This window comes from Pteronotus mesoamericanus, unplaced genomic scaffold (assembly GCF_021234165.1).
Source record: "Pteronotus mesoamericanus isolate MK-2021 breed Mesoamerican mustached bat unplaced genomic scaffold, CSHL_Meso_final contig_202, whole genome shotgun sequence".
Lineage (NCBI taxonomy): Eukaryota > Metazoa > Chordata > Mammalia > Chiroptera > Mormoopidae > Pteronotus > Pteronotus mesoamericanus.
The window spans coordinates 5,597,934-5,625,881 of record NW_026555086.1 but is presented as its reverse complement, the minus strand read 5'-3'; the positions used below and the strand labels follow the sequence as shown (position 1 = coordinate 5,625,881).

Below are 27,948 nucleotides of genomic sequence, written 5' to 3'. Positions count from 1 at the left end.
CTGGAGACCAAACCCACAATCCAGGCATGTGCCCTGACCGAGAATCAAACCCACAACCTTTCGGTTTACAGGACAATGCTCCAACCAACTAAGCCACACCAGCCAGGGCACAGTACAAAATTTTAAATTAATAAATTTAAAATTGTTCTTAGAGCAATAGTTGATAGGAATTTTTATTACTTCTTTGTATCTTCCACAAAACACATTCTAAATTTCCAAGGTACAAACTATAAAAACACTAATCTCTGAGGTTTTCTAAGCACACAATTATACATTAAGATAGTTTTATAACAGAAGTACTCACAAATTCTCTCCAAAGTTCACAGGCTCTAAAAATCCGGTAAGATTTTCTTCTCTTCCTTTAAGGAGCTGTGATGAAAGAAAAGGTCCTTCCTTAAGTCATCATATTAAATCAAATCTTTCCCACATTATTTTCACATTACATCTTTATGACTTACGAACCTTTTTTTCACAAAGTTTCCTTATATAGGGTTTCCAGAAATGTTCCTTTATTCCCTTTGCTTCCAAAACCAGGCCATCATGTAAGGAACAGAGCTTCTCGATGACACAAGGTGGGTCGGAGGAAGGTTTGAAATCCTTAGCATGAAAATCTTCAGACAGGCCTATGATGTATAGAAGCACAGGACAGGGATATCAGGTAGCAGTCATTAAACCAAATTGTAATAAACTAAAATACAAAATTGCAGAGTCTAATCAGCATATGAGTTACCATATGCATATATAGGAAACAGTGTAGAAGAGCCTAAATTCACTCTAAATGTACCTCAAAAATAGCAAGAAGAGGTAATGTGTACCACTACTCAAAAGATTTAGTTTTTCAATCATGTATCTAAAAATGGCTAAAAAACTGAAGAGTAACTTTAGTATTATGCTATAAGATCTAAAACCTACAAATACATTACTTTGCAAGTAAGCCTTATATTCAAATAAAAAAATACCATTTAAAATAATTACTATCCAGCCCTGGCTGGTGTGGGTCAGTGGACTGAGCGCCGGCCTGCGAACCAAGGAGTAGCCTGTTTGATTCCTGGTCAGTGCACATGCCTCTGTTGAGGTCAGGTCCCCAGTAGGGGGCACTCGAGGAACAACCACACATTAATGCTCTCTCTCCCTTTCTCCTTCCCTTCCTCTAAAAATAAATAAAATCTTCAAATAAATTACTATCCAAAGTATACAACCTGTTTATATACTTTAACTGAATTATACATGTTTGTCATATTAATTTACAGCTAATCTTGGCCTAATCTCAGTGAAAAAAATAAAAGGGGAAAATGAAGGAAAGCAGCTATATACAAATATAAAATGGAGTTAGGAAGGAAATGGGAGAAAAGACAGAATACCAAGAACAGTAAATTTACTAAACCAGGAGCAACTTAACTAGCTCCACTAACTTAAGAAATCTACTTTGAAAGTCAGACAAGCTGAAATTCTATGTAATTGTAACCCCTCAAAACTGACACTCACTCAGAACCCTACCATGGTATTATTCAAATTGCAGCACTGTTGTATACTAGTTCTATAAACACTTTAATATTTTCTTTGTAAATCATAATTTGGTTTCTGTTTATCATTCACAGAAATTACATTCTTTAAAGCCTACTAAATGCACTGCCAAAATAATTATCATTTCCATACAGCTTGTGTGTGTGTGTGTGTGAAGAGATTTTAGTAGCTACATAGCGGCACCATGTGTTCCAAGGGGGATATAAATTACATTATACAAAACACATTGACTGGCTGAGGTAAAAACACACTGTTCCTTCCTCATGTCCCATGAAAGGAAATGCAGAGATACTTTTTAAAATATCTTGCTGATAAAAAAAAAAAAAGTCCCCTAGAAAAGCCTTCCGAGAGGTCTGTGAGGCTCACCCTCCACCATGTGTCAAAGGACAGGTGGCCTCCACAGTGGCCGGGCAATGCTATCTGTCTCGCTACTGCAGGCCCAGGGCTTTGCCCAGGTCGCTCTGGATGGCGTCCAGGAAGTGATCGTTCAGCTTCACGCTGCTGAGACCATGCTGGATGCAGCCTGCCAGGTCCTTGGTCGTGGCTCCACTCTCCACTTCTTAAACGCACATCTCCTCCAGGGTCGAGGAAAATCTAATGAGGTCCTGGTTCCTGTCCAGCTTCCCCTGGTGGTCAAGGCCACACATGTCAGGGCAGATACTGACGACGGGGTCGGTGCTGGAAGGCTGGCCCTTCTGGCGCTCCTGATAGTGGTGGATGACTGCCCCATGAGCAGCCTCAGCCTCAATGGTCTTCCCACGTGGGCAGACCAGCACAGATGTCATCGGGCCAAGGGAGCCAAAGCCCTGGACTACGATGTTCAACTGCACATCTTCACCATCGTTTTGGTTCCTACAAAGCTACCTAAAGACTTGAGGGCCTGAGCCTCCATGTCACCAATGAGCTGGTTCTCATACCAGATTATAGTCTTACCTAACTTGGTCATTTATTTTTTTAAATTTTTATTGATTGTAGAGAGAGAGAAAGAAAGGGAGGAAGAGAAGGGAGGTGGAGAGAAACATACATCGATTTGCTATTCCATTTATTAACACACTCATTGGTTGATTTTTCTTTGTGCCCTGAGTGGGGATCTAACCTGCAACCTTAGAGTAGCAGGATAACAGTCTAACCAACCAAGCTACCTATCCAGGGCTGCCTAACTTGGTTTTATAGTGCTTCTCAAAGATCTCCTGGAAGATGTCCTTGAAGCACCCATCCTAGGCTTTCAGAGCAGTGTTCTTGGTGCTCATGGACAGTGGCCACTTCCGGATGGCATGCTAGAAGCGGCTGTGTGCAAAACCCGAGATGGACTCATCAGTGTTGTACATGCTGGTGCCTGTGCCTCTGGTGGAGAGCTGGCACACCTCCCACTCCTTAGTCCTGCCGCTGTCCTTCAGGATGAGGACCATCCTGAAGGTGCTGGCCTGCCTGGCCATGATGTCTGTGGCCTTCTACTAGTCGCCATGGGCATGCCTGCCAATGGTGGTGGGCTTGGTCCAGCCAAGGAAAAGGAAGGTTCGACATGGGTCTTATTAGGGGTGATGGTGGCACACCTGACAGCCACACTTTAATTCCAGGTGGCCCATGCGGAGTCGATGGTGACCTGGCTGTCGGTATGGTCAAGGTTTGGGAGCCTCAGGTCAAAATACTTGAGATGGATGTCGATGTGGGGTGGGAGGAGTTTCTCTCTGATGGGCTGCCCGATACTACGGGCCATCTCATTGCTGTCCATCTCCAGCATCGGCTTGACCACCCTGATCTTGTCGACACAGTGGCGCCATGGCTGGCCCTGGAGCCCCAGGCTCTGCCAAATGAGAGTACAACCTGCGGGTAGCCCGCATCTGAGCAGGCATGCAAACAAACCGGGCAGGCAAGATCTGAGTGCTGGACACTGCTCCAGCTGCCTGGTGGTGGACTGACCAAACCTGGCCATTTCCTGCTTTTATTTTAAGAGCCTGCGAATTCATTTTCCTTATTTTAGAACCATAACTACTCCTCTGTGGAAAAAGTCTAAAATGAAGATTCTTTTAGTAAGTCCATTTGACCCCTATCAGTGTGCCAGGCACAAAGCTTCCCGATGTAGAAAAATACCATGTGTTATTTAATGTCATCTTTGCTCTTCTGGTTCGCGAGTCAGCACTCAATCCACTGAGCCACACCAGTCAGGGCTTGTCTTTGCTATTCTAGATTTCTCAATTCCTTCTTCTTCTTCTTGAATATACAATTTCAGAAACTTCTAGTTGTCATGTAAGACTTTAAACTTTGTGATACTTGCCATTGCTTTTTTCATATGTATTGTTACAGAGACCCCTAGATATAAGTACTCTGGAAAGCCATAAAGATGGCGCTTTTCAAAGCACGGTTTCTAACGCTAAGAAATCTATACTATGTACAAAACTCCCAAGAGCAAACATAATGTAGAAATGTGAGTTGTCTAATAATCTTTGATTTACAAACTTACCTTTAAAACTCGGGTTCACAAGTTCTTTACGGTTGGCGCACTGAATGGCATTTCCATAAACTAAGTCCAAAGCACATAGCAGAAGATGGTAAGAATTGACCAAATCATCACTGATCATTGGGAAGTTACCTACAGGATTATAAAGAGTTAGAGAGGTAAATATGCATCAACTTTACAAGGTTAAAAATAATTTCTTCCTTTAATTAAAATGACATTATACAACATTGTACCAAGTAGACTCAAGAGCCACATAACGTGCTTTGGCAAATTCACATTTTGAAATATTACTCTTATAGTTTAATAAATTTCTAAGAGTTTAATGAAAAGTAAAACTACTAAAAATGTCATTTGTTCATTCCGTATTCATTAAATAAGCATTCATGAAATGACAAGTAGCTGACCAAAATTTTCTCATAATTGGTTTTTCCTCTGAAAATTTGGAACACGACTTCATAAATTATCTCAAACTGTAAGAAATTGTTTTATATAAAAATATTTGTCAAGAAAATTAGTAGAAATACATGTAAATAGCTAAAAAATTACTCATGTATCATGTTTTATGTATGTATTTTTAAAGGACCATAGCCTCTAAGTAGACGCCTAACAGTAACATTTTAAATACTTTCCTATATAAGAATATAAGCTAATACAAATTAATGCAACAGGATTACAATTAAAGATATTTAAGATCGAGAGCTGGTATCCCACAAATTGTGGATGCTCAATAATGAAGAAAAAAGATACCAAAACTTAAACCTATAGAAACATGTCATTTCTGCAGTACTGTTTTAAGTCTAACATGGAAAACAGTTTTTACAGGCAGTTAAACAGTTTTATTATTCTTAGAAATTAAGAAATATTTCTAGCTTTATAATTTCAAGAATATCCCCTTTTTCTTTAAATACTGCATATTTATGCTTCATATTGATGTTACATTCTTATAACATCAGATGAATTCAGTTTAAATAATGAACATATATGCAGGATAATTACTTCTAAACCTTGACATTTTCACACTTAATGCCTACCCAACTGTATGCATACAAAAATACACATTCACACTGGTTTGTTTCAGGCTTTTTTTCTCTCTTTTCTGCCAAAGAAAGTTACCACTGACCTCAAGCATATCAGAATAATTCTATTTTGTATAGATAAACACATTCGATAAATCAACTTAAACACAGTAAGAAGAAAAAATATTTTTCTGTTGCCAGAAAGGAAATTGATGACTAACAGGTTAAATACTGCACTAATATAACCACACTAATCTGCTTGGTTCTACTCTAAATATGTTTAATATTAAAATATACTTGGTTCCTCAAATGTAAAACAGGAAGTGGTGGCACTTAATGGTTTCAAGCTACAAAGCCCATCACACTGACAAGCCTAAACTTGTCACTGGTGTGTACTTGCCATACAAGGCAAAAATCCTCAGCACTGCAACTTCTAACAAAAAGCCGAAATGCCCCTGAAGATTATAATCTAAGTTAAACTCCAGGACTGTCCCTACATGACATACTTCACATTTCAAACCCTAACTTCACAAACACATCTCCCTGTGAGATATTTCATCTTTTAATCAACAAAAATAACCTGTTTTACCTCCAGAGCTGGCTTCCTTATCAGGATGAGAAGATGTGGGTTCTTATACAAAACAATGAGTGGCGCCTATTGGTCTTCAGGCCACAAAGACCCTCATGAGGACAAGCCCAAACCTGTCCCTGGTGTGCATTTGCCATAGGAAGTCAACAAAGGAGTACACCTCCCACCAAATAACTACATCAAGAACTGAATAAAACCGATTAAACTGCTGTATGAGAAAATACCCTAGAGAATCCTGAAAGATCCTGGTCCTGGATTGTGAGGGAACTCAAAGGCTGCTCAGATCAAGCACTTTCAGACTGAATTAATAGTAAGATAAAACTCAGTTAACTGCAGAGATGAAAAAATATGCCATTCTAGTTTATCAAATGAGGCCAAAATCAACCTAAGGACAATAAAATTCTTTTAAAATAATTTATATAATACATTTACTCCCAATTACACATATGTCATAAAAGATATAAACAAAACAAAAATCCTAAAGGTCAGATATGCCTGCTCACAGATGGCAAAAATTAACACCATATATATAATACTGCCACCATCAGCCAAAAGTGGTAGCAAGCATAGCAGCCACTAGAAAACAGTTTACATGCGCCTAAGAGTTTCTTTCCTGCTGTGATCACATCACCTGTGTCTCCACTAAAGACATATGTCAGAGTGATGGAAAGTAAAATATCTAACTGCGTATTTTTGACAGAAGACAGATTCTTCTTTTCAATGAAGCATGCAGCTCATGGAAGGAAGGATGCCCTTTCAACTAGCTAACTAAAAAGTACCAGTTTTAATCAGACAAATCAAGTAGCAAGACCAACGAAGTGACATGTTCTTGCTGGAGAGCCTTCACTTCCAGCATGAAACCAAGAACTATGAGATCGAGGGGGTTCAAGTCCTAGATGTTTCTAGCAGCTAGTTTCTGGGGCTCAGCTGCCTTACCTTTAAAGTAAATAAGTTAGGCTGGTTGATGTAATAATCATCTCTTATTTATGAAACTCCTTGCAGTTCTATGATTTTTAAAAATTTTAACTTTGCATTTTATGAGGCTATCTCAATGGCAAAGGCATTCTATATAGTCTCTAGGAAAAAAGCTAACTATCAATATGTAACTTTCTTCTTTTGATTACTAAGAATCATTTCTAAAAAGAAATATAGACAAGAGAAAAAAAAAAAGGTATTTCACTGGATTCAGACCTTCAGTAGGTGAAGTGACATGAGAAAAGTATCTCAAAGCATTTGATCAAGCTTATTTACATGAATAAGGTGCAGAAAGTAATCTGAACTACTGAGGATGATCAGTCCCACTCAGCTAAGACTTGTCTCATGAAAAATACAGCTTAAGATAGAAGCACAGAAACACTGATGTTTCTAAGTCCATAATTCAGAAGAATAGGTTAGGGTGGAAAAGATATTGTATAAGAACAAAACTTAAAACATTTCCATTTAATAACAGAAGTTTTGGATCTTGTAAAGAAATGCAAAAGACCTTTTTTTTTTTTTTTAAACAAAATGGCAATACTTAAAGAATCTGTAAATAAAACCACTGGCAAATTTTTCAGTAAGAATCTTTTCCTGAGACACATTATAGGTTGACAATAATACGGATACATTTAAATAAACTAATATCTAAATAAATGTTACTCTTTTCTTACCTTTTGCATATATAAAAAGCACCCAACAAAAATGGAAAACTTCGGATACGGTACAGGGCTGTCGCCTTTGGAGGAGAAAAAAGCCAGGAGACAATAGAAGAATTAGAAAAAGACATCACAAACAACTATAAATTAGGTGAGAAACAAAACCCACAGAGAAAATCAGAGCAGATTCACTTCACCAGAAAAATGTGCAAGGAGTTCAACTTCAACCACATATGTAAGGAATTAGCGGGGAGCCAGCGAAAGACCTCATCTTAGAAAGAAGAAATTTCTTAACAACTGTCCATTAATGAAAAATCACTGAATCAAAGTTAAGTTTGTAGATTTTTGCAGATATGATTGGAAAGCACAAATTCAGAACAGCTTCAGCTTCCCATTGTCTCCCCCAATCCAGCTTCTCGACTCTTCACTGATAGTAAACATCAAAATATAGAGAGAAGCCACTCCATGGGCATTATTTAGTACTCAGTTTAGACATAAAATTCAAATAATAGAAATAATCGGTGTTTATTATAACACAAATAAAATGAAAGAAATAGGAAATAGAAGAAAACCAAGTAGTCAAATTCCATACCCATTAATTTTGGTGAAAATATCTGTGTTCTGACTTTTGCATTTTTGGTTGCTTAAATGAAAAGTGCAAGTTTATGTGGACAGAGATCCCACACATTCTGCAACATGAAGGAGGCCAAGCCCTTCATGGCCAACATACAATGAAAAGCAAGAAATTATTATTAAAAGAAAGCTATCAGGAAAATAAATTATTTATGAAATCACATTCATTTTTTTAAGGCTAGCAAAATAAATTGCGGGACAAAAACCCAGGGATCAAAACTGTGACACAGACAGACAAATGTGTATTCCTAACCAACAAAGATAAAAACATACCGCTGTTTCCTTCCTCTTGGTTGACGAGGCTGCTCCTCTTGAGGGTATTTAAAAATGTCCTTGAAAATGGGTTCATATTTCTTAAAAATCACAGCAGAAACAGTGAAGTTTCTTTCCAGTCTCTCAGTACGTTCTCTGAAATGCTGGGGGAGATTTGCCATCTCTTCCCATTTCTTCATCTTGTTAAAAAATTCAATTAAGCTAATATTAAAAATAAAAATGAAAAAATTTCTAAATTAACACAAGTACACAAAAAATAATTAAAAGTAAATAAAAATTAACTCATTAAATTATATTTTAGACAGTGATATAAAATCAAAACTCATGCCCCTGAATCACTTAATCTCCTACAGGTTGATTGCTTTCCTAATCAACTTTTTTTCTCAAATTACCTGAAGTTTTTTACATTATAAATTTAAAATAATAATAATTAACCAGAGTAACATAACCAACATTCATGTATCCAACTGCCAGATTTGACAAATATTAACATAGTGAAAAAATTTGGCCCTATCTGCTTCAGGTTCTAGAGAAACAGCCCAAGTTCCCATTTGTGCTCCTCCTCAATCTCATTCCCCACTCTTCTTCCCCAAGGATAAGCACCCTTTTAAGGTTAGTCTAAATCTTTCCCATCCTTTTACTTACTTATACTTACTTTATACTTACTACTTACTAGAGTTACTAATATGGATATATTTGTAGTCTAACAGTATCCAGTATCTTTTTCACATGTGGTTAAAATTTTATACAAATAGTATCATAGTACAAGTAGCATTTTGCAACTTGCTTTTTCATGCAATAATCTTGCTAAGATTAATGTTGATACATGTAGATCTCATTTTTTCATTTTAATTGCAAAAAATATTCCTTCATATGAACTACCATTTTTTGCATTAATTCCCCAATCAATTGAAATTGAGGTTTCTCATTTTTTCATTATAACCACAAATGCTGTAATGAACACATTCTTGTACACACAAGAGTTCCTTTACCAACTACCCCTAGAAGTAGAATTGCTGAGTCAGAGAATCATCCATTTCAATTTAACTAGATCCTACCAAATTTCCCATTGAAGTAGTTCTGCCAGTTATACTCTCAACAATGCAGACAATATAGAATTTGTTTCCCTATATAATGACTGATATTGGTGTTATCAGACTTCAAATTTCTGCAATCTAATGAGAATGAAACGTCTTGTTTTTACCTTGAATTTCCTTGATTACTAGTTTGACTGAACATTTTTGTCTATGTCTATTGTGTGAGTTTTGTCCTTTGTGGAATCATATTATTTACCCATTTTTTTTAGTAGCTGCTTGTCAATTATTTAACCATTTGTTACTAGTTCTTTATATAACTCTAGATACTAATCTTTTCTCAGTTATGTGCATTGGCGATACCTTCTCCCAATACCTTGTTCCTAATCCATGTAGTCCATTATGGCCAAAAAGTAAATAATCTTGAACCCACAGGTAAAAATTTAAAGTTGAACTTCTCAAATGGAAGTAAACTGAAGCCCAAGACTGTATTACTTGCACTTTTCTATTCCTCACACTATGTTTCAAACACTAACATAGTTACCTCTGCTCTGAACACCGCAGGAGTCTAGTTAAAGACACATAGTTTCCTTCCACTGTCCCTTTGCTTACAGTCGGCACAGATTTTCGGCAAGCCACGTATAAGGCACATGCTAACCAATGAAGATCATTGCCCTATGAAAGAAAATTGATATTTAGTTAATGAGCTGTATATTTCAATATAAAACATTCTTATGTTTAAACTGAAAGTGACATTTATGTGTTTGGGGGGGAACTGCATTTTCAATGAGGGCCCTACTGCTTGTGCTCTTCTGATGACGACATTCTTCGCTGAGAGGCAGGAGTCTGGGTTCCCTCACTTTGAACTCGGTTAACCAGCAGCACAGATCAAAGCAATATTTTGTAACTTTCGCAATCATTAAAGGCAATGGATTCCACCAGGCTCCATCAGGGCACATGCCTTGGGAAGAGACCCTGAGGAGTAGATACTTGGGAGTAGAACACCTGGGGCAAATTACTGAGGAGTCACAGAGGCTCCATATTCTTATCTGAGGGTGGAGAGAATTACAAGTATGAGGCACAGGAAAAACAAGAAATCAAAGGATGAAACTCTAACCATTATTTTGTGTTAAATGTCACATTCTTTTACAGCATACCTGACGACAAGCTCCAAAGTGTAGGGGGGGTTTTGAAGTTTTGTTCACTGATCTATTCTCAGCACCTACAACAGTGTCTGGCAAAGAACAGTGATCAAAAACTATTCGATGTATGAATAAACATTCACGCATTTATTGGGTGAACTGAGCTAACAATCTGAAACCAAAGTCACAAGAAAATTAAATAATCAAACATATTCTAAAGAATAAGTTACTAGCCATTTATTATTTGTCACTTGCTAACACCACTGGACTTCACGACTTAACCTCTACGGGTTGAGAGGCCTCAACTGCAGGGGGAAAATGCTGGTTCTGTGTAACGTCCAGGGCTACCCCGAGGGTGACGCTGAGCCGATCCGGAGGCCCTCGCGCCCCGCAGCAGGGAGAGCCCTCTTGGCCCGACGCGAGGCCCCTCTGGGGGCCAGTCAGGAGCGCGGCCTGGGCCGCCAGACCCCTAAGCGTGTGGAGAGCGCTGTGCGCCCCGCAGCCACGGCCGCTCGAGTGCCTCCCAGGTTCACCTATCGCAAAATGGGGCTTTGGGGCGGTTAAGCAACTTGGCCGAAGTCACCAGAGGACTCGTTTGTCTTCCTTCCGAGGCACAGAACACTGCGGAGAGAGCTGAACTAAAGTCCTAGGAATGGAAGAAGAACTAAAAACAAGCCACCTCAGCGGCCCAGGGACAAACATCCCCTAAGGTGAAATACCTTTGCTCGGCCTTCCCAACGGGAGCCTACTTGCCCTGCTCTTCCCACAACCTGTAAAACCACTTCAGAAAGTCACGTGGCTTCCTGTTTAAAGGCTCCCCACGGGCAGCGGCACAGCTGGTAAACAACCCCGACTTCCGCGTCGCTTCCCATTGGCCCATCCAGGGGCGGGGCCTGCGAGCGCGGAGCCTCACTGGCTACGAGGGGCATTTTTCTCCTCGGCAGGCCCCGTCCGGAGGCAGGGACACAACAGGCCTAAATCTCAGGGACTCTGAGAGTCCAGCGCAATGCCTGCGGCGACCAAAAGGTGATCAAGGTCGTCGCTGGGCCGCCCTCCTAGAGACTAAAGGGGTCGTCGATACCCAGGTGGGCGGAAAGCCCATCTCCTCCGCCCTGCAGAAAACTCCTCCTGTTCGCACGGACATAAACACAGCCCGACACGGAGCGCGGCGCTGCCTGCACAAAGGCGATCTGGTTCGGCAGACCAGAAACTGGAGGGGGAGACCGGAGCCCTAAAATCGGGTTACTCTCGCAAGCCAGTCCCTCCCCGAATCCGTGCGGTCTTGACAACTGCACCTGTTCGTTCTGCCAACCAGGTGGTCGTAAACGCGTAATCACGACCCCAGCACGACCTCAGCCTCGGGTTGTGGGGGGGAAGGCTACCTGAGGGCAACAGGTGTTCCCCATTCGGACCCCTCAAAGGGAACAGCGGGAGTGCAGGAGTCGCCTTCAGGGCCGCTAAGAGCTTTTCGAAAGCCAGAAGTCCAGGACTGCGGTGCGCAGAGCGGATTCCTTCCCACCCCGGGGCCCGTGGGAGAGTCCGTGCGCGGCGCCCGACCAGGGGCCAGCCGGGATCCCGTTCCCGCGACGGGCGCGACCGCCCGGCCCGAAAAGACCCTCGCCTCCCTCCCCAGCCCCAGCTCCGCGGGCGCACCTCCAGCGTGTAGCTCTCGCTCATGCTCCGATAGCTGTCCCAGGCCTCGGCCCGCGCCGCCTCGTCCATGTTGAGGCGGCAGCACAGCTCGTCGAACCGCTGCAGGGTCTGAGGGGTCGGCGACCGGGCCGGCGGCGCGGCGCCCCTCGCCTCTCCCTCATCCTCTTCCTCCTCCTCCGAGCTGGCCACCACCGGAGGGGGTGGTGGGGGCGGCGGCGACTCGTCGCCTCCGGACGGCATAGCGCAACCCTGGACGATCGGTCGGTCCTCAGGTGTGCAGAGGGGCTGGGCCCCTAGCCATTCAAACTGCGAAGCGCCCGCCCGTCGGCCGCTTATAAGAACTGCGCCGCGCTGACGGTGCGTGACCTCACGTAGGCACCCGTAGTTCTGAGCACGGCCTGCCGGGAAATGTAGTCCGGGCCGGAAATGCAAGCGGGTCAAAAATGATTTTTAAAAAATCGATTCGCGTAGTCTCACCTGAATGAAATAAAAGGGGCTTCTCTAAATTTTAAGTACTTCCTCATAGTGAGATTATTCCGCAGGGCTCTATCGAAAAGAAAACATCCAAGAAACATTGACGTGTGACTGTTTAATATCCAAGCTGTTAAGCAGAAAGACGACTGACTCATCATCACCTTGGTGTCCTTATTTATAAAGTAAGAATAGGGTCTGCCTACCGAGGTTCATTTTTGGCCTCGTTTCTAATTTCTAGTTTTTCCTGAGTTTAAATTTTATTTGAGCCACTTAAATAAAAATTGGACTTTTTTCTTTAAGCAGTAATTCCTTCTCCCGCTCCCCACAATAAGGCCAATATGTGTTCACCGTGACATATTTGTACTATCCTCAGTCACCCAGTTAAATTTACGGCTTTACTTTTATTTTACTTTCTCTTCCTATCTGTAGACTTGAATCACTTTATTTCCAGTCTTCTTTGGTTTACACGAGTATAGTGTACAACATTTTCAAGCTTGAGGAGCGGAAAGGCAATGTAAAAGCAGGAAAATAAATACTGGGACAAAAGCCAGTTTTGTGAAACTTGAGCAGGAGCCTGGAGTAAAGGTGAGGACGCCTGGAGGCAGGGAGGAGGACCTGGGAAAACGAAACCAAACGAAACCCAGTGCATAAAACCTGCAGTAAAATTCACTCATTCGAGTCGGGTTTGATTTTTACGGGCTGACAGAAGGTGATCCAGGGCAAGCAAAGAGGTGGAATACAACTGCCTTATACGTATTTGTAAATGAGTTTATAAGAGATTCTAGTACTTTCCTTATACTTAGGCTGGTGATACCTAAATTTTAGAATAATGATATTGCTTATTTTGGACACCATCAACACTTTACCAGATGAAAAAACCGGTTTACAGGTAAAATTCTACCAATTTTAGTAAAATTTAATGTAATTGAAGTAAAATTTATAGTGATAAACTATCGAATAACTATTTTATTAAAATAATGCTTTTCTTGTTAATACCATTATTTTCAAAGCCAATGGATTCTAAATATTTGATACTATCACCCATTTTAAAAGTACATTTACAAAACTTTAACTATTAGAATTTTTTCCCCTTTCTCATTTACCTTATTCCCACTATTCCTAAAATATTTTACCCTCTTTTGTGCTTGAAAGTCTGTTCTTGATCTTTCATATTTCCTGTCACCAAAAATGTATGTACAAATTAATTTTTAAGTATTCTTCTGTTTATTCTTCTATGTCAGATTCATTGAGATGTAATTTGCATGCAGTGAAATTTGCTCTTAAGTGTACAGTTCTATGAATTTTGACGAATACTATCATGTCCACCACAACCAAAATACAGAACATTTCTATCGCCCAACGTTTCCTAGTGCCCCTTGGTAGTGAACCCCTCCTCACACAGCCCCAGAAAACCACTGATCAGTTTTCTGTCCCCATAGCATCCCTATCTTCCAAAATGTCATATGGATGTAATATACATTATGTAATCTTTGATTTGGCTTCTCTCAGCATAATGCCTTTCAGATTCATCCAGGCTGTTGCTTCTGTAAGTGGCTTGTTCCTTTTTATTGCTAAGTCCTATCAGTTGCACGACAACTGGCCCAACATTTATTTATGCACTCACCAGTTGAAAACATCCAGGTTGTTTCTAGTTTTTGGTGGTTATGAGAAAAGCTACTCTTAACATTCATGTGTATATTTTTGCATGACATAAGTTTTCATATGGTCCAGCATTTCCACTCCTGGGAATTTATCCAGGGGAAACAAAATCACCCCTATGTTCCTGGCACCATTATTCACAGTAGCATAGAGATAAATTATACACCAGAGTTCATCAAGGGATGGATAAAGAAAAAAATTTAAACACACACACACACACACACACACACACACACACACACACACAAATGGAATATAATTTAGCCATATAAATGGAAATCCCGCCATTTGTGACACAGATGGCCCTTGAGTGCATTACATATATATAAAATAATTTAAACAGAGAAAAGACAATTACTGTATGATCTCACATGTGGAATCTCAAAATAAAAAATACAAACACATAGATACAGAGAACAGAGGTGGGATATGGTGGGGGGAGTAGATGGGGGCAAAATGGGAGAAGGTGGTCCAAAGTTACAAACTTCCCAAATTATAAGTCCTGGGGATATAATGGACAGCATGGTGACTGTAAGTAACAATGCTCTATTGTGTATCTGAAAGTTGCTGAGCGCAGATCTTACAAATTCTCATCACAAGTATTGTAACTCTGTGTGGTAATGGATGTTAACTACACTTATGGTAATCATTTCCCAATATATACATACATCAAATCATTATGCTGTACACCTAAAATTAATACTATGTCAATTACCTCAATTAAAAAATATTAATTATTAAGAGGTTTGGGTCTTGGATTCTGATTATTCCTCTCGCACTCATTCATTCAGCCAGAAAGTCTGCCATCCATCCATCCACCCAAATACTCAGACAAATGCCAGTGCCTACTGTATGTCAAGCACTTTGGCAAGCACTGAGGATATAGTAGGGAATGAGACAAGCATGCTCTCTGCCCTCACAGAGCTTGTGAGCTCATCGGTGAAAGAGACCTAGAACAAGTTAACTGTCAACTGTAAATTTAAAAAAAATAATAAATTCCAGGAGGTGTAGGAGTGCATCACAAGAGACCTTAAACTTAAGCGCGTGCGTGCGCGTGTGTGTGTAGGAGCTCAATAATTAGATATTAAATAAATTATACTGTTTATATATTAGAATGAGAAAGTCCTTAAAAATGTTTTGGAAGATTCTTTAATGACATGGAAAGATAATCATGATATAGTAAATGAAAAAAAGGTTACAAAAATGGTATGTACAGTATAACTCCATTCTTATTAAAATAATATATAATATGTATCTGCAAAGAAAAATGACCTGACAGTTTACAATTATCTGGGTGTACAGCATTATGGGGGATTTTGTTTACTTTGTGCTTTCCCTAGTTCCCCTCCCCTCCCCCAGATTTTCCGTAATACTCTTGTCTTGGTTTTTATTAAGAAAAAGGATTTAAAAATTCATCAAGATGTTATTTTGCCTATTAATTTGGCAAGTTATTTCAAAGGACAATACACAGTATTGGTAAGGATTTGGGGTAAATGAACATTCACAAAATGTACCCTGCTAATGGTAGTATAAATTGCAACTAATGGTATCCTTATAAATTTGGCAACACAAATCAAGACACTTAAAAATAAAGGAAGTATTTTCACTTTTAGGGATAAAGGAAATCATTAGGGATAGATGCAAAAAAATGCATATATAAACCCAAATGTCTTAAACCCAAATTTTTAAGTACTTGGTTAAATAAAATACAACAGTATGAGCCAATACTAAATTGTTAAGATTAAAAATCACATTGCAGGATACTTATTGACATAGGTCAGTATATTGGGGGCTGAAGAGTAAATATTATGCCCCATGTAATACTGATTTAATAGGAAAATGTATTAGTTTCCTAGGGCTACCATAACAAATTACCACAAACTGGGTGGCTTAAAACAGAAATTTATTCTCTCACAGTTCTGAAGGCTAGAAGTCCAAAATCAAGATGTTGGCAAGGGTGGTTCCTTCCGGAGGCTCTGAATGAGAATCTGTTCCATGCTGCTCTTCTAGCTTCTGGTGGCTGCTGGTGACCCTTGGTGTCCACTCCAATCTCTGCCTCTGGTCTCATAACGCTCTTCCCTGCATGTCCTCTCCTCTTCTTACAAGGGTGCCTGCCACTGGATTTAAGGCCCACCCTAATCTAGTATGTTAGAATCTTAACTAATTACATCTGTCAACACTATTTTCAAATAAGGTCACATTCTGAGGTTCTCCGTTGACATAAATTTTTGTAGGACACTAATCAACCTACCACAGGTATATAACATACATAGAAAAAAGACTGGAAATCTATACCAACAACATTTTTTATCTCAGGGTAGGTTTATGAATGATTTAAATATTTTTGTGTTTTTCTGCACTTAAAAATAAATAGCTTATGTACTGGAGTTACATTTATATAGGAATTAAGTTCTAAATTTCTTGTATAAGGTGAAGATTACCTGTAGTCAAATATCACTCTTTTCCCTCCTACAGCTCACAAAATACAGAACACATAAGTTTATAGTGTATCTTCTCTCAAAAACATCCACCATGGCCGGCTCCTCCTCCAGCATCAGGGTAGATTACTGGTCTTCTGGGTGAGCACTAGATGAAGTAGTTGGCTTGTGTTTACATGCTATATTGTACGAAAAAAGAAAGAGAGGTTTTCTAAGCATAAAAGTATAGTTGAATGTGTTCAAGTTAAATGAGTGTATAATGAGACTCCACTGTTTTACTTTGGTAATTAGAGGAAAAACAAATTTTTCACGTTTACAAAAGACACTATCAACAAAGGCAATGAATTGGAAAACTCCTAAGACCACGTGAAAAAATAATTAATGACTTCTAAATGAATGCCTTTAAGAGGTTAGGTATATCTCTGAGTCTTTCTGGATTATTTTTAAGGTTCAGAGAAGAAAACTTAAGGAAATAGTAATATTGTGAATATAATTATTACCAAATTCTGTCTCTTAAAAATTCTTCCCAATTATAATTTCCATTTAAAGATTTAGGACTATAGTTTCTTTCATTACTTTCAAGATAAGTTAGCTATATAAAAATTCAATTCAAAAAGAAGTATTGTCATGTACAGAGGCTGACATCGTGGGTAGTCAAAGAATATGTTTAATAAAAAATAATTAAACTTCCATTTGCTCTATAGAACATCATAGAAAGTAATTTAATAAATTACAAATGACTTTTTAAGACGTTTGCTCAACTACAGAAAACAAATTCAGACTACACAAAACACAACCGGTAAATATTGCAAATGTCCAAAAGAAAAATTGGACTAAGACTTGTATCATGAAACCTGAAACAAGGGCTATAAATACAAGGCAATAACAGCTATAATCTTTTAGTAACTACCAACACATACTTAGATATCCTTTCAACTGCAACTTTAGTATTATGTAGTTCTACTGATTTTTTTTCCTTATAACCCTTAACTTTATACAACCATATCTGCATTTTTTAAACCTGATACCTGGATAATATTCCCCCAATCAATAATAAATTGAAGTATCTTGAAACCCAAGAGAATGTTTAAAGTTAATATTAGCCTTAATACTTTTAAAACTGCAATTGCCTTATTACATAGAAAGAGATGTTAACCAAATTCATTTGAGCATTAATTAGGAAAATACTTTATCTCATACATTTGATATAAATTAGATTTTAGTGACAAGATCTCGGGCTTTTTTTCCTTTTCTTTTTTAAACTGGGGATAGAAACGAATAAAGATCACGTGGGTAGATGTGGAGTGAGGGAAGAGAAATAGGGATGGTGCTGAAATTTTCCACCAGCAACCTAAGTTCAATGTCTTTGAAAAACTTTGGCTATCTCATAGGTGTATTCTAATTAAACAAAAGTGCAATACTGCAAAGGGAAGAGACTAAATATGTAATATATCATTTTCATGATGAAGGATTACTACCCACTTCTCTTGGATGGGCATTATAGTGACTATTGCTAAGACATTGCATAAAGGACTATCAATTCAGAGTACTATTTTGGAAAAATACAAAAATCAATACCATCCCAACGGAACGTACATAATTTTGTAAATACATATAACACTGTCTCTCTAATAAGGGGCTGGTTATTTTACATACAGAAACATAATTCACTGGTAAGTATCTTGTGAAATCCAATATAATTGCTTAATTCATGACAAAGCAACAGAGTTCTATCTTCAAAACACACTGAAAGTTATTTTTTCTGTGGAAGAGAAGTGGAGTACTCCCCCCTCCTAAATTTATCCCCTTGCAAACTTTATCACTGATTTATTCAAGTACCAGAAGAATGCTAATGTTTATCTCTCCTTCGGATATAAGTAGTATTTTACATCCAATTCAGTTCTAATTGTTTTTATATGTATATGCAGGTGAACCTGGACCTCTACCTTGTCAGAATAATAGCAGCTTTAGAAGGAGAAATTGTATCACAAATCAAATATCAGAAAATTTTACATGGTAAAGGGCTCTAAGAAATTGATCAGAAGCCTTGGGCTTCATTTTGTGTTTTACAGGTATAACTCAATTTTTTTGAGATTATTCAAAGTGCATTTTCAATATGGGCGACTCAGTATATTTAATATAAACTGAACACCCAACACTGATTCTGGGCAACATTTAGTCTGTTTACACCTAGAAGAAACTCAAGATAAATTTAAACTGTTTGCATATTACTTTACCACTATTATCTGTTCATTTTGGAATATTACCATAACGTAAAACACAAATAGAAATCTACACAAATAAAGCAAACAAACAATTTGTTTTACATAAAGTATGCTGTGTTGAAAGTTCTTTTCAGTGGCATTTCATGAGTTTGCCTTTTCTGAACCCTGGAAACAGACATTACTCATCTGAGACATAGTTATTTCTAATAGGAGGCCAAACTTTGAAAAGTTAAAACTAAGTATGTCTAGAGGGTGCCAAAGTCACATGACACAAGATTATTTTATGACTCAATTTTACTAATATCATAGTTAAGCTTAGCAAAAAGCAAGTCATATTTCTTGCCAGATTAACATGATATAGAGGATGTGTTTAAAAAACCCCTGAAAACAAGTATAGAATTAGAAATGAATGTAAACTTCCTAAACTAACTCAGCTGAGGTAACAGGTAGCCAGTTAAATTGGCTGATTGGGAAATTTATTTCTTCTTTCAAACACACTTGTACCTGAATTGGAAACATCAGCAGTGCATCAAAACACTAGAGCATTTTCATGTAATTAAAGCAATGAATGGTGATGTAGATTCTACAGCTTTCATGACATTCATTAGCTGCCCAAATTATTGCTGAGTTTTGATCTGTAAATTATAGGTGTCAAGGAGGCTGTAAAACTATATTCAAATTAAATCAGTAATATGCATAAAGTATTCTGTGTTCACTGCAAATATATTAAATATACAACTCTTATTGAGCATAATTTTCATAAAATTAACCCCCAACAAAATTATAATGCCTTTTGTTGTAATTTTACACCTTTATGGATTTGATAGTACATACGAGTTCAGAAACTTGTGAATCTTAAGAAATATTACATGCAAAACGTCTCTGAAAGGAGTCTGCACTTCTAAACAAATAACTGAAATGTTCGGTCAGTAAGTTATGGATGCACTCCACACTGGGGTATTTACAGTTAATAATTAAAGAAAAAACCCAAAACGAGTTCATAATTTAAGCATAGTCTGGGGATCAGTCTTCGTTACTAGAATCTGAATCCTCGGAAGACGACGACGTACTGTCAGATCCAGAGGAAGCATCGGCTTTCTCTGAACCCTCATCTGTGCTGTTTTCATTGAGAGGGCTTGCTTCAGTTCCCCCTTTGTCTTCCTGATCGCTAACTCTGGAATCTTCTTCCTTTACTTCGACAGACTTAGATGAGCCTAAGTCACTGCTTTTGTTTTTCTGTACATCAAAAGTATTGGACTGGGACAAAGCTGGAATATGAAGATTAAGGCCTGGAGTGAGAAGCATCCCTGGATAAAGTATATTAGAGAGTAATAGTGGGTTAAGAGCTAACGAGTTGGCAGCTGCAGCTGTATTTAATGCAGCAGTAGAGGATGTTGAAGGAGAACTTGACACAGAGTTTTCTCCACCATTCTCTGAATTTTGGCTCTCTGTCCTTTCCTTATTTCCTTCTAGCTCCTTAGAGTCATTTCCCTTTTTTTCTTCTGTTCCAGATTCGGTAGGCTTGGTCAGGAGTCCTCCCATGCCCAACAGATTTGGTAATCCAGTCATTCCTGACAGCAGCATGGGGAACATGGTGGCCACGCTTTTAGCTTCTCCTCCAGAAGAAAGGCCAGCAGGCATTCCCATCAACCCTGCGGTTACTTGCAGTGACTGCAAGTTTTGTAGGTTTTGTTGTAAGGCCTGAAGAGTTGTGAGATCCATACCTGGAAGTAATCCATTGGCTAACAAAGGACTGCCTGCAACACTGGTGGCAGTCGCGGGCGCCGCCGCCGCTGCCGCCGCCGCCGCCGCGGCCTTCGCAATTCCACTTTTAGGCCGTCTCCCTCGCCGGCTTACTTCCTCTCTCACAACAGGACCAGTGAGAATACGTTCATACATACTTTCTGGAAGAAACCCCTGAAAAAAATCAATAATAATAGCTATATTAAAATCAATAGAAATTAACTTGTGATACAAGCAACCTATTAAAAATAGATAATTATTAATAAACTTTGTATGATATAATCAATTATGCAAGAGAGACCCTAATTTCATATTATTTTAAGTAGTGACTTGAAACAGCTCTTGCACCTCTCCTTTTATCATATAAGAGAGCAGAAACAGGCTTCTAGCCTTCCTCCGTACTGGGAGGCATCTGTTTGTAGAATATTTCTAGAAAATTTTTCATAAGGGTTACTCCCACACCCTTATATGTTCCACCAAATGTTGCAGAAGACTAAAGACGTGCCCCTCTTCTAATCTGGATGAACAATAAAATAAGGAAAGGACAGAGGAAATAAGAAGTTAAGATTAAAATAAGATGCTTCATATGGATCTTTTAACTGTCACTTTGGGAATAAACGATACAGCCAAGCTGAAAAAGATACTTAACAGGGGGCAAAATCGCTTGGCTCAGGACTGCAGCAGCAGCACCTGAAGGCTGGGAGGCACCAAGTCCAGGACAATGGAGGACAGAACAATCTATACTCCATTATTATCACTTGTCCATGATTTTCTTGGACTCAAAACTCCCTAAGTTTTAGGAGTTTAGAACCTCTAGATCAGCCATTGGGAAGCGTCAAGTCCAGGAAATGGAAAACAATCTACAGTATACTACTTTCTTATCATCCGCCCATGTTTTTTTGGACACAAAACTCCTAGAAGTTTTAGGACTTTAGAACCTCTAGACCAGCCATTGTACCGTGGAAATATAAGTCACATGTATAATTTTAAATTTTCTAGTAGCAACATTAAAAGGTAAAACTGAATTAGGTGACATTAATTTTAGTAATACAGTCTATTTAACATAAGCAAAATAATATCAGTTCAATATATAATCTGTGAAGATTACTGAGATATTTTATATTCTTTTTTCCAAACTAAGTCTTCAAAATCCAAAGCCAGTGTTTTACATTTACAACACATCTTGATTCAGAGTGGCCACATTTCAAGTGCTCAATAGCCACGCAGGCCTAGAGGCTACCATTTGTGACAGTTCAGCTCTAGATAGTGGTTTACAAGATTCTCATGCAGTTATTTTTAAATTTTGTCTTAGATGGAACAACTATTTGTTGTATTTATATAATAAGCGTTAGGGTCTGTTGCAGAAAACAAGGCAATAAAAAATGCAAAGAAAAAGAACCTCATCCATAATTTCACCATTGAGAGATAACCACTGGTAATGTCTTGGGATGTGTACTTCCATTTATCTTTTGTACATATATGCAAATTCAACAATTCTCCCCACCTTCTTTTCTAAAATAAAATAGAATCATACTAAACATAGTTTTATATCCTGCACTTTTCATACGGACACCTATAGAAATAATAGCTATTACTCACTCAGCATTTACCACATGGTTTGGCTTCACTATTCCAAAAACTTAATTACTATCCCATTTAACATTCTGTGAATTTTCTCTCCCTTGTCATCATATGGTCTTTTAAGATACAATTTTAAAAATAGTTGCATAGTTTCCTAAATATATGGGTAAGACATTAGCCTATTTCCATTTTTCCCTACTATACCATGACAAATATCCTTTTATGTATTTCTTTCCCCACATCTGTGATTATTTTTTATGATACTGTTCAAGTAGTATCTTAGAGGTTAAAATAAAAACAGACTAGTATATATTGATTTTGCATTCTAATTCAACAAGCATCTGAGAAATTCGTTAACAGTATATACAAAATAAAAATTGTGAACCAAAAAGTTCTATCACATGTGCAAGTACTATTTTTTTGATTCTTATCTTAAAATTCAATCTGATATAATTAAGTGGCATCTAATTTTTTAAAAGATTTTATTTATTTAATTTTATAGAGAGGGGAAGGGAAGGAGAAAGAGAGGGAGAGAAACATCAGTGTGTGGTTGCATTTTGCACGGCCCCTACTGGGGACCTAGCCTGCAAATCTGGCATGGTGCCTTGACTGGGAACTGAACCAGCGACCCTTTGGTTTGCAGGCCAGGGCTCAATCCACTGAGCCATACCAGCCACGGCTGGCATCTAATTTTTAAAAATGATGTCTGAGTTAGTGTTTATGAAATACTCACAGATTGCTTAACAACATCTCCCCATTCAGGAGCAACTCCATATTCTGAATTTTCTTTCAGGAATCTACATAAATCTTTCAAAGGAGGAGCAAAAGCACCTCCAACCTGTAAACAAAAAAGACTATTAGACATTTAAAAACCCTATTAAATATGGAGACTCATCTTGCTTTCATTCAGTTTATACAGCATTTATTTCTTTAAAATACATATTCTTTTGACAATCTTTATTATATTAAAAAGAACTACCAGAACTCTGTTAAAATGCTATACAGAGGTTGGCAAAAGTAGGTTTACAGTTGTTCATGTGGAAAATAATACAATAATAAATAATATGAGAATAAACTCTGTGACTCATGTACTCACAACTGTAAAACTACCTTTGCCCACCCCTGTATAAACTTGTGGAAATGGAAATTTTTAATGTTTTATGTAGAGCAACTAGAACAGCAAAATAATTACCATTTCCTGTGCACTTACTATGCTGGATAGGTTATTAAGTTAAAAGAGAACTTAAGCCAATCAATAAGTCTCTCCTGAGCCTCAGTTTCCTCATCTGTAAAATGGGAATAACAACACTGTATCTTTATAGAGTTTGAAGATAAAATGATATAATTCAAGTATTTTAGTATAGAGTCTCTGGCACATAATAAGTATATGTTACTATTACTATTACATGCCAAGTCCTGTGCTAAATGTATAATTTCTTTTAGTTCTAACTACATACTTTTGAGATAGTATTATTTCTATTTTTCAAATGAAGGAACAAAGCCCCGTAGAAGTTATATGTTACTTAAAGCTAGTTAGTAAGTATTCTCATCAGGTTTCAAACTCAGGTCTCAAAAAACCCATGCTCCCATCTACAATATTATATAAGTTGACTCCCTAAAAATATAAAAATACACATGTCCTTTGTGTGTGAAAAGAGATATAACCAACTACTAATACGTAAATTTGAAAAAAATAAAAACTATATATATATATAACAGTAAAAATTGAAACAAAATATTTTGCAATTTGAATGATTTAAATTTAAATGACTTGGACCTACTAATTTAATGTTCCTTTGGAGTCTAGATATTCCTTGAGTAATTTCTTCTTCCACACCTCTTTGAATGAATACATATCACATCTTGATAGGATATATGCAAAGTTTAATATGGCCGGTTATAATACCTATAAGATTCTTCTCTAGTATTTCCTATTGTCATTAGTCTTTGTAGTTTCTGGTCCCTTCTCTTTTTAGTATCACCTTCATTAAGCTCCAATTTAAACTGCAGGCCCTCTGGGTGGTTGATGGGGAATTTAGCAGGTAGATTCTTTTCCTTAGCGACTCATGACTTGTGAAGCCTCTACACTCTAGAGACTCAGGACAATAAAGAACTCTACAAATTAAGGGAAATGAACAGGCCCCTTATCAGGTTAACACATTAAAAATAATATTTAGTGTTTAATGTTAAACATGACAAAATACAAAACTGGTCCATTTCCTTAAAACTGTCTAAAACAAATTTATCCATACTTAGTAATGTTAATTTTCATTTTCATTATATGTGCGATGATTTGTAACACAACCTATGCAAGCATGAAATTAATAAAATGCTACTAAAATGTCACCTTGTTCTTTCCCTAAGACATCGATGGCATCACTTTAAAGTACTAACAAAGCTAAATAAGCTATCTCTATAAAACTAAAGAAGAAAATAGTATTATATTTCAGTATTCATTTTAATGAGTTGGCACACACAACAATATTAAAACTGTCATTTTAAAGTTTTCTTCCAATTCCAATGATTTCTTCTGAGAAATTAAAAGAATTTAATGTATTTTTATATTACCAGTGAGGTGATTTAGCCAGAGCAAAAGAGAGCTAGGAAATTAACATGAACTATGTGAGGTAATTTAATTCCAAGTGAAGAAACTCAATGTGAAATTTACTGTTCCTACTCTGAGGCCAGTTTTTCTTTATTTTGTCGCTTGCTCAAGCTATAAACTTAAAAATGATACCACAGTGTTCTGCCATTTACTTTTCGAGGTAAAAGAGACATATACCAATCCAAACACTAAAACAAACAATTTGGGGAAACAAATATTGAGCCACATTTGTTTGGAAATAGACTGGAAAAGCCTAAATCTTACCATTCAATCAATAAAGCAAGATAAGCACAGGGGTACCATTAGTCTATACGGCACCTTAATTTAAGACATTTTATTTCCATCTACCAAAAGATTATATAATATGCCAATTTTGATAGAACAAGGCACTGTATAGCCGTCTAATGTAAAATTACAGTGATAAATATGTAAATCACGGCTATGATGAGAGCGCTATCCCTTTTTACGAGGGTTTCTCAACCTTTGCACTACAGACATTTGGACTTGAATTGTGAAAGGTTGTCCTAAGCACTGTACGAAGTTTATCGGTTCCCTTCGCCTCTGCCAACTAGAGGACAATAGCATCCTTCCCCTGCACTTCCCCCCATTCCCTCAACAGCCACCTTCCTACTGCCAAGTTGTGGCTACCAAAATTGCCTACAGACATTACCCATTGCTCTGGAGGACCAAAGTGTCCCCTGTCGAGAACCACTGCCTTAGATGCAGTGCTACTGCGCAGTGCCAGTGCTTAGGTACAGCTACGTAAAGGGCCTTGCTTATATCACTCAATAGCTTAGCCAAATACATGACAGACTATGTGAAATTTTTGTCCATGCCTTTTCCTACAAATCTTCTAGGTTTAACCATTTTCAGATATGTTAGAAAACACTGCACAATGAACACTGTTTCAGAGATCTCTCAAGTATTGAATCCATATACAAGAAAAACAAATACATTTATACCTTTCTGGCATTTCTTCTGTTAATCAGTTGAACACGTTCTTCCCCAGTGAGACTATTAACATCTAGTTTATTGGGGTTTCTGCAACGATGCCTTTTTTGTTTGGGCCTCCCTTCATGGAGCTGCATTCTCTAAAACAAATGACATAGAAAGAGCCTCAAAATCTTCACATGGGCAAATAGTACAAATGAGGTGATTAAGGTAATTTAGTCCAGGAATAATGAAGATATATCATATGTTATAACATTTCTTCCACATGATGTCTTCAATGTCATATTGAAGAATCCACCCATTAATCTTTAAATATTTTTATATTTAATATAACAAAAGTCACTAAAAAAAATTTCAAAATCACTGCATGCATCTTTTCCTCCAATTATAAATTTAAACATTATTCTAAGCCATCATAATGATCACGTTTAACAATTATTCTGGACAAAAGTAGGCTCCTGACATGAAGACATTGCTAGTTCCTTCTTTAAATGACCTCAAAGACTACTATACTCTTACTACAGCACTTCTCCAGGTACTGCTTGAAGAAGTTACCAATAATGCTGGGGCAGCTTCCTATAAGTTGTAGAGTTCTTTACTTTTCCTGATAAACTTCACCTGTAACATCAGATTTTCTCTGGGCTCTGACATGATTTATATATGTGGCTTTCATTTCTATTCCTCTCACTGACATACTTTCATATCTCTTCTCATATAATCTTCACAATACTCAAAGATATATTTTAAAAAATATTTTCTAATTTACTTTTAGAGAGAAGGGAAGGGAGGGGGGAAACATCAATATGTGGTTTCCTCTCACGCGCCCCCTGCTGGGGACCTGGCCTACAACCCAAGCCTGTGTCCTGCCCGGGAACCAAACCGGAAAACCCTTTGGTCCACAGGCCTGCGCTCAATCCACTGAGCCACCCCAGCCAGGGCTTATTCTTACTTTACAAATGAGACTCCAGGCTCAGAGACTTTATCTCCCGCAAGGTCATGCAGCCAGAAAGTGGCTATTTCTGGCAATAAAAACTCAATAAAATCATGCTGGTTACTTCTGCAACTGTCAACAAAGCAGGCCTGAAGTGTGTAGCTATTACCAACCAATCAGAACACTCCATGAGACTAACGCTCAAACTTAGGCATGGCATACCAGTCCCATCATAGCTAGGACCTACTTCAGCCTTTTCCATTGAGCTACTATTACCCCAAATATTGCCACACATAATCTGGAACTTGAGACTAGTCGCTGTTTTATGAATATACCTTATACTCCTATCCTTGTTTAATTATCTTCATAATGGTTTTATAATGCCTAGTATATCCTTGTCTTGGAATAATCTGGTCAAATGCCCACTAATTCTTTTATCATTCATCAGTCATGTGTCAGCTCTATTATTCTTCCATCTTACCCCAAATACTTTACTCTGCCCCGAGTAATTATTCTTTTATTTGCCTCCATGGCATTTTATACATACTTATGTTACAGTATATATACCATGTTATAATTATTTAGTTATAAATATATCATAATATAACATGAGATCCAAGAAAGTGTTAATGTAAAGTATCCTTTGGAAATTAAACTAATTAGTTTCATATTCTTTACTATAATAAATGCCACCTTTAAAAATGTTATTAAAATCTTAATAAAGTTATATAAAACATTATGAAATAAAATTTGCAGTGAAAAATAATAAACAGATGTAAGTTTAAAAAATTAATAAAAATCCCTTTGCAGTGATAAAAGAAAGAGAATCCTCTAGAGACAGTGTAAATGCCATGAGGGCAAGAACTTTATATTGCTCAGTTTTAACCTCAATCCTTTAAAATAGCAACTAGGACACAATAGCTACTCAATAAAAACTTACTGAATGAATGAATATTATTTTATAACCTGTTAAGAAAAGTTACTGTGTTAAACTACCAATTCTCATTATTTTTAGAATTGCAATGTTCATTCCATGATTGCCCATCAGATTAGTGAAAACCCCTCCCCTCAGAATTTTAAGAGCTTTATTTGGCTTTTTTTTTAAAACAAAAGAATTAAAGTTCACGTTATCCTTTGAGGAAACTTAGGGTATGAGAGGAATTCAAAAACTAAGACTGAGTGTCTCTGTTTTAGACTAATAGGTTATTTCATGTAAAATACTGAACTAAATATATATTACAGACACAAATATATTAAAATATATAGGGTCTGGCACAAAAAAACGCCTTTTTTTTTATAACAAATCATAAGCATGTAATTCTGTAACATAAAAATATCAACTCAAGCACACCATATGACATTTTTGGTGAAATGTTCAAACTAAA

The 27,948-nt window shown here is 37.6% G+C and overlaps 2 protein-coding genes and 1 pseudogene across 10 annotated transcripts in view; all 3 read right to left on the bottom strand.

Moving 5' to 3' along the window:
* RBL2 (RB transcriptional corepressor like 2) overlaps nucleotides 1-12,294 on the bottom strand; it is a 58,887-nt gene extending 46,593 nt beyond the window's left edge. For all 3 annotated transcript variants that reach the window (XM_054570337.1, XM_054570339.1, XM_054570338.1), the window contains exons 1-7: nucleotides 11,957-12,294; nucleotides 9,706-9,836; nucleotides 8,128-8,328; nucleotides 7,237-7,301; nucleotides 3,986-4,114; nucleotides 463-623; nucleotides 305-369 (exon numbers count right to left, since the gene is read on the bottom strand). In XM_054570337.1, coding sequence (XP_054426312.1) covers nucleotides 305-369; nucleotides 463-623; nucleotides 3,986-4,114; nucleotides 7,237-7,301; nucleotides 8,128-8,328; nucleotides 9,706-9,836; nucleotides 11,957-12,196 — 992 coding nt within the window. In that variant the 5' untranslated portion in view covers nucleotides 12,197-12,294. The remainder of the gene's footprint in view (nucleotides 1-304; nucleotides 370-462; nucleotides 624-3,985; nucleotides 4,115-7,236; nucleotides 7,302-8,127; nucleotides 8,329-9,705; nucleotides 9,837-11,956) is intronic.
* LOC129068213 (isocitrate dehydrogenase [NADP], mitochondrial-like) lies at nucleotides 1,881-3,367 on the bottom strand (annotated as a pseudogene).
* A 4,934-nt stretch (nucleotides 12,295-17,228) lies between the features above and the next one.
* CHD9 (chromodomain helicase DNA binding protein 9) overlaps nucleotides 17,229-27,948 on the bottom strand; it is a 113,356-nt gene continuing 102,636 nt past the window's right edge. For all 7 annotated transcript variants that reach the window (XM_054570332.1, XM_054570333.1, XM_054570330.1 and 4 more), the window contains 3 exons: nucleotides 25,644-25,772; nucleotides 22,810-22,914; nucleotides 17,229-20,669 (listed from right to left, as the gene is read on the bottom strand). In XM_054570332.1, the coding sequence (XP_054426307.1) occupies nucleotides 19,776-20,669; nucleotides 22,810-22,914; nucleotides 25,644-25,772 (1,128 nt within the window). In that variant the 3' untranslated portion in view covers nucleotides 17,229-19,775. The remainder of the gene's footprint in view (nucleotides 20,670-22,809; nucleotides 22,915-25,643; nucleotides 25,773-27,948) is intronic.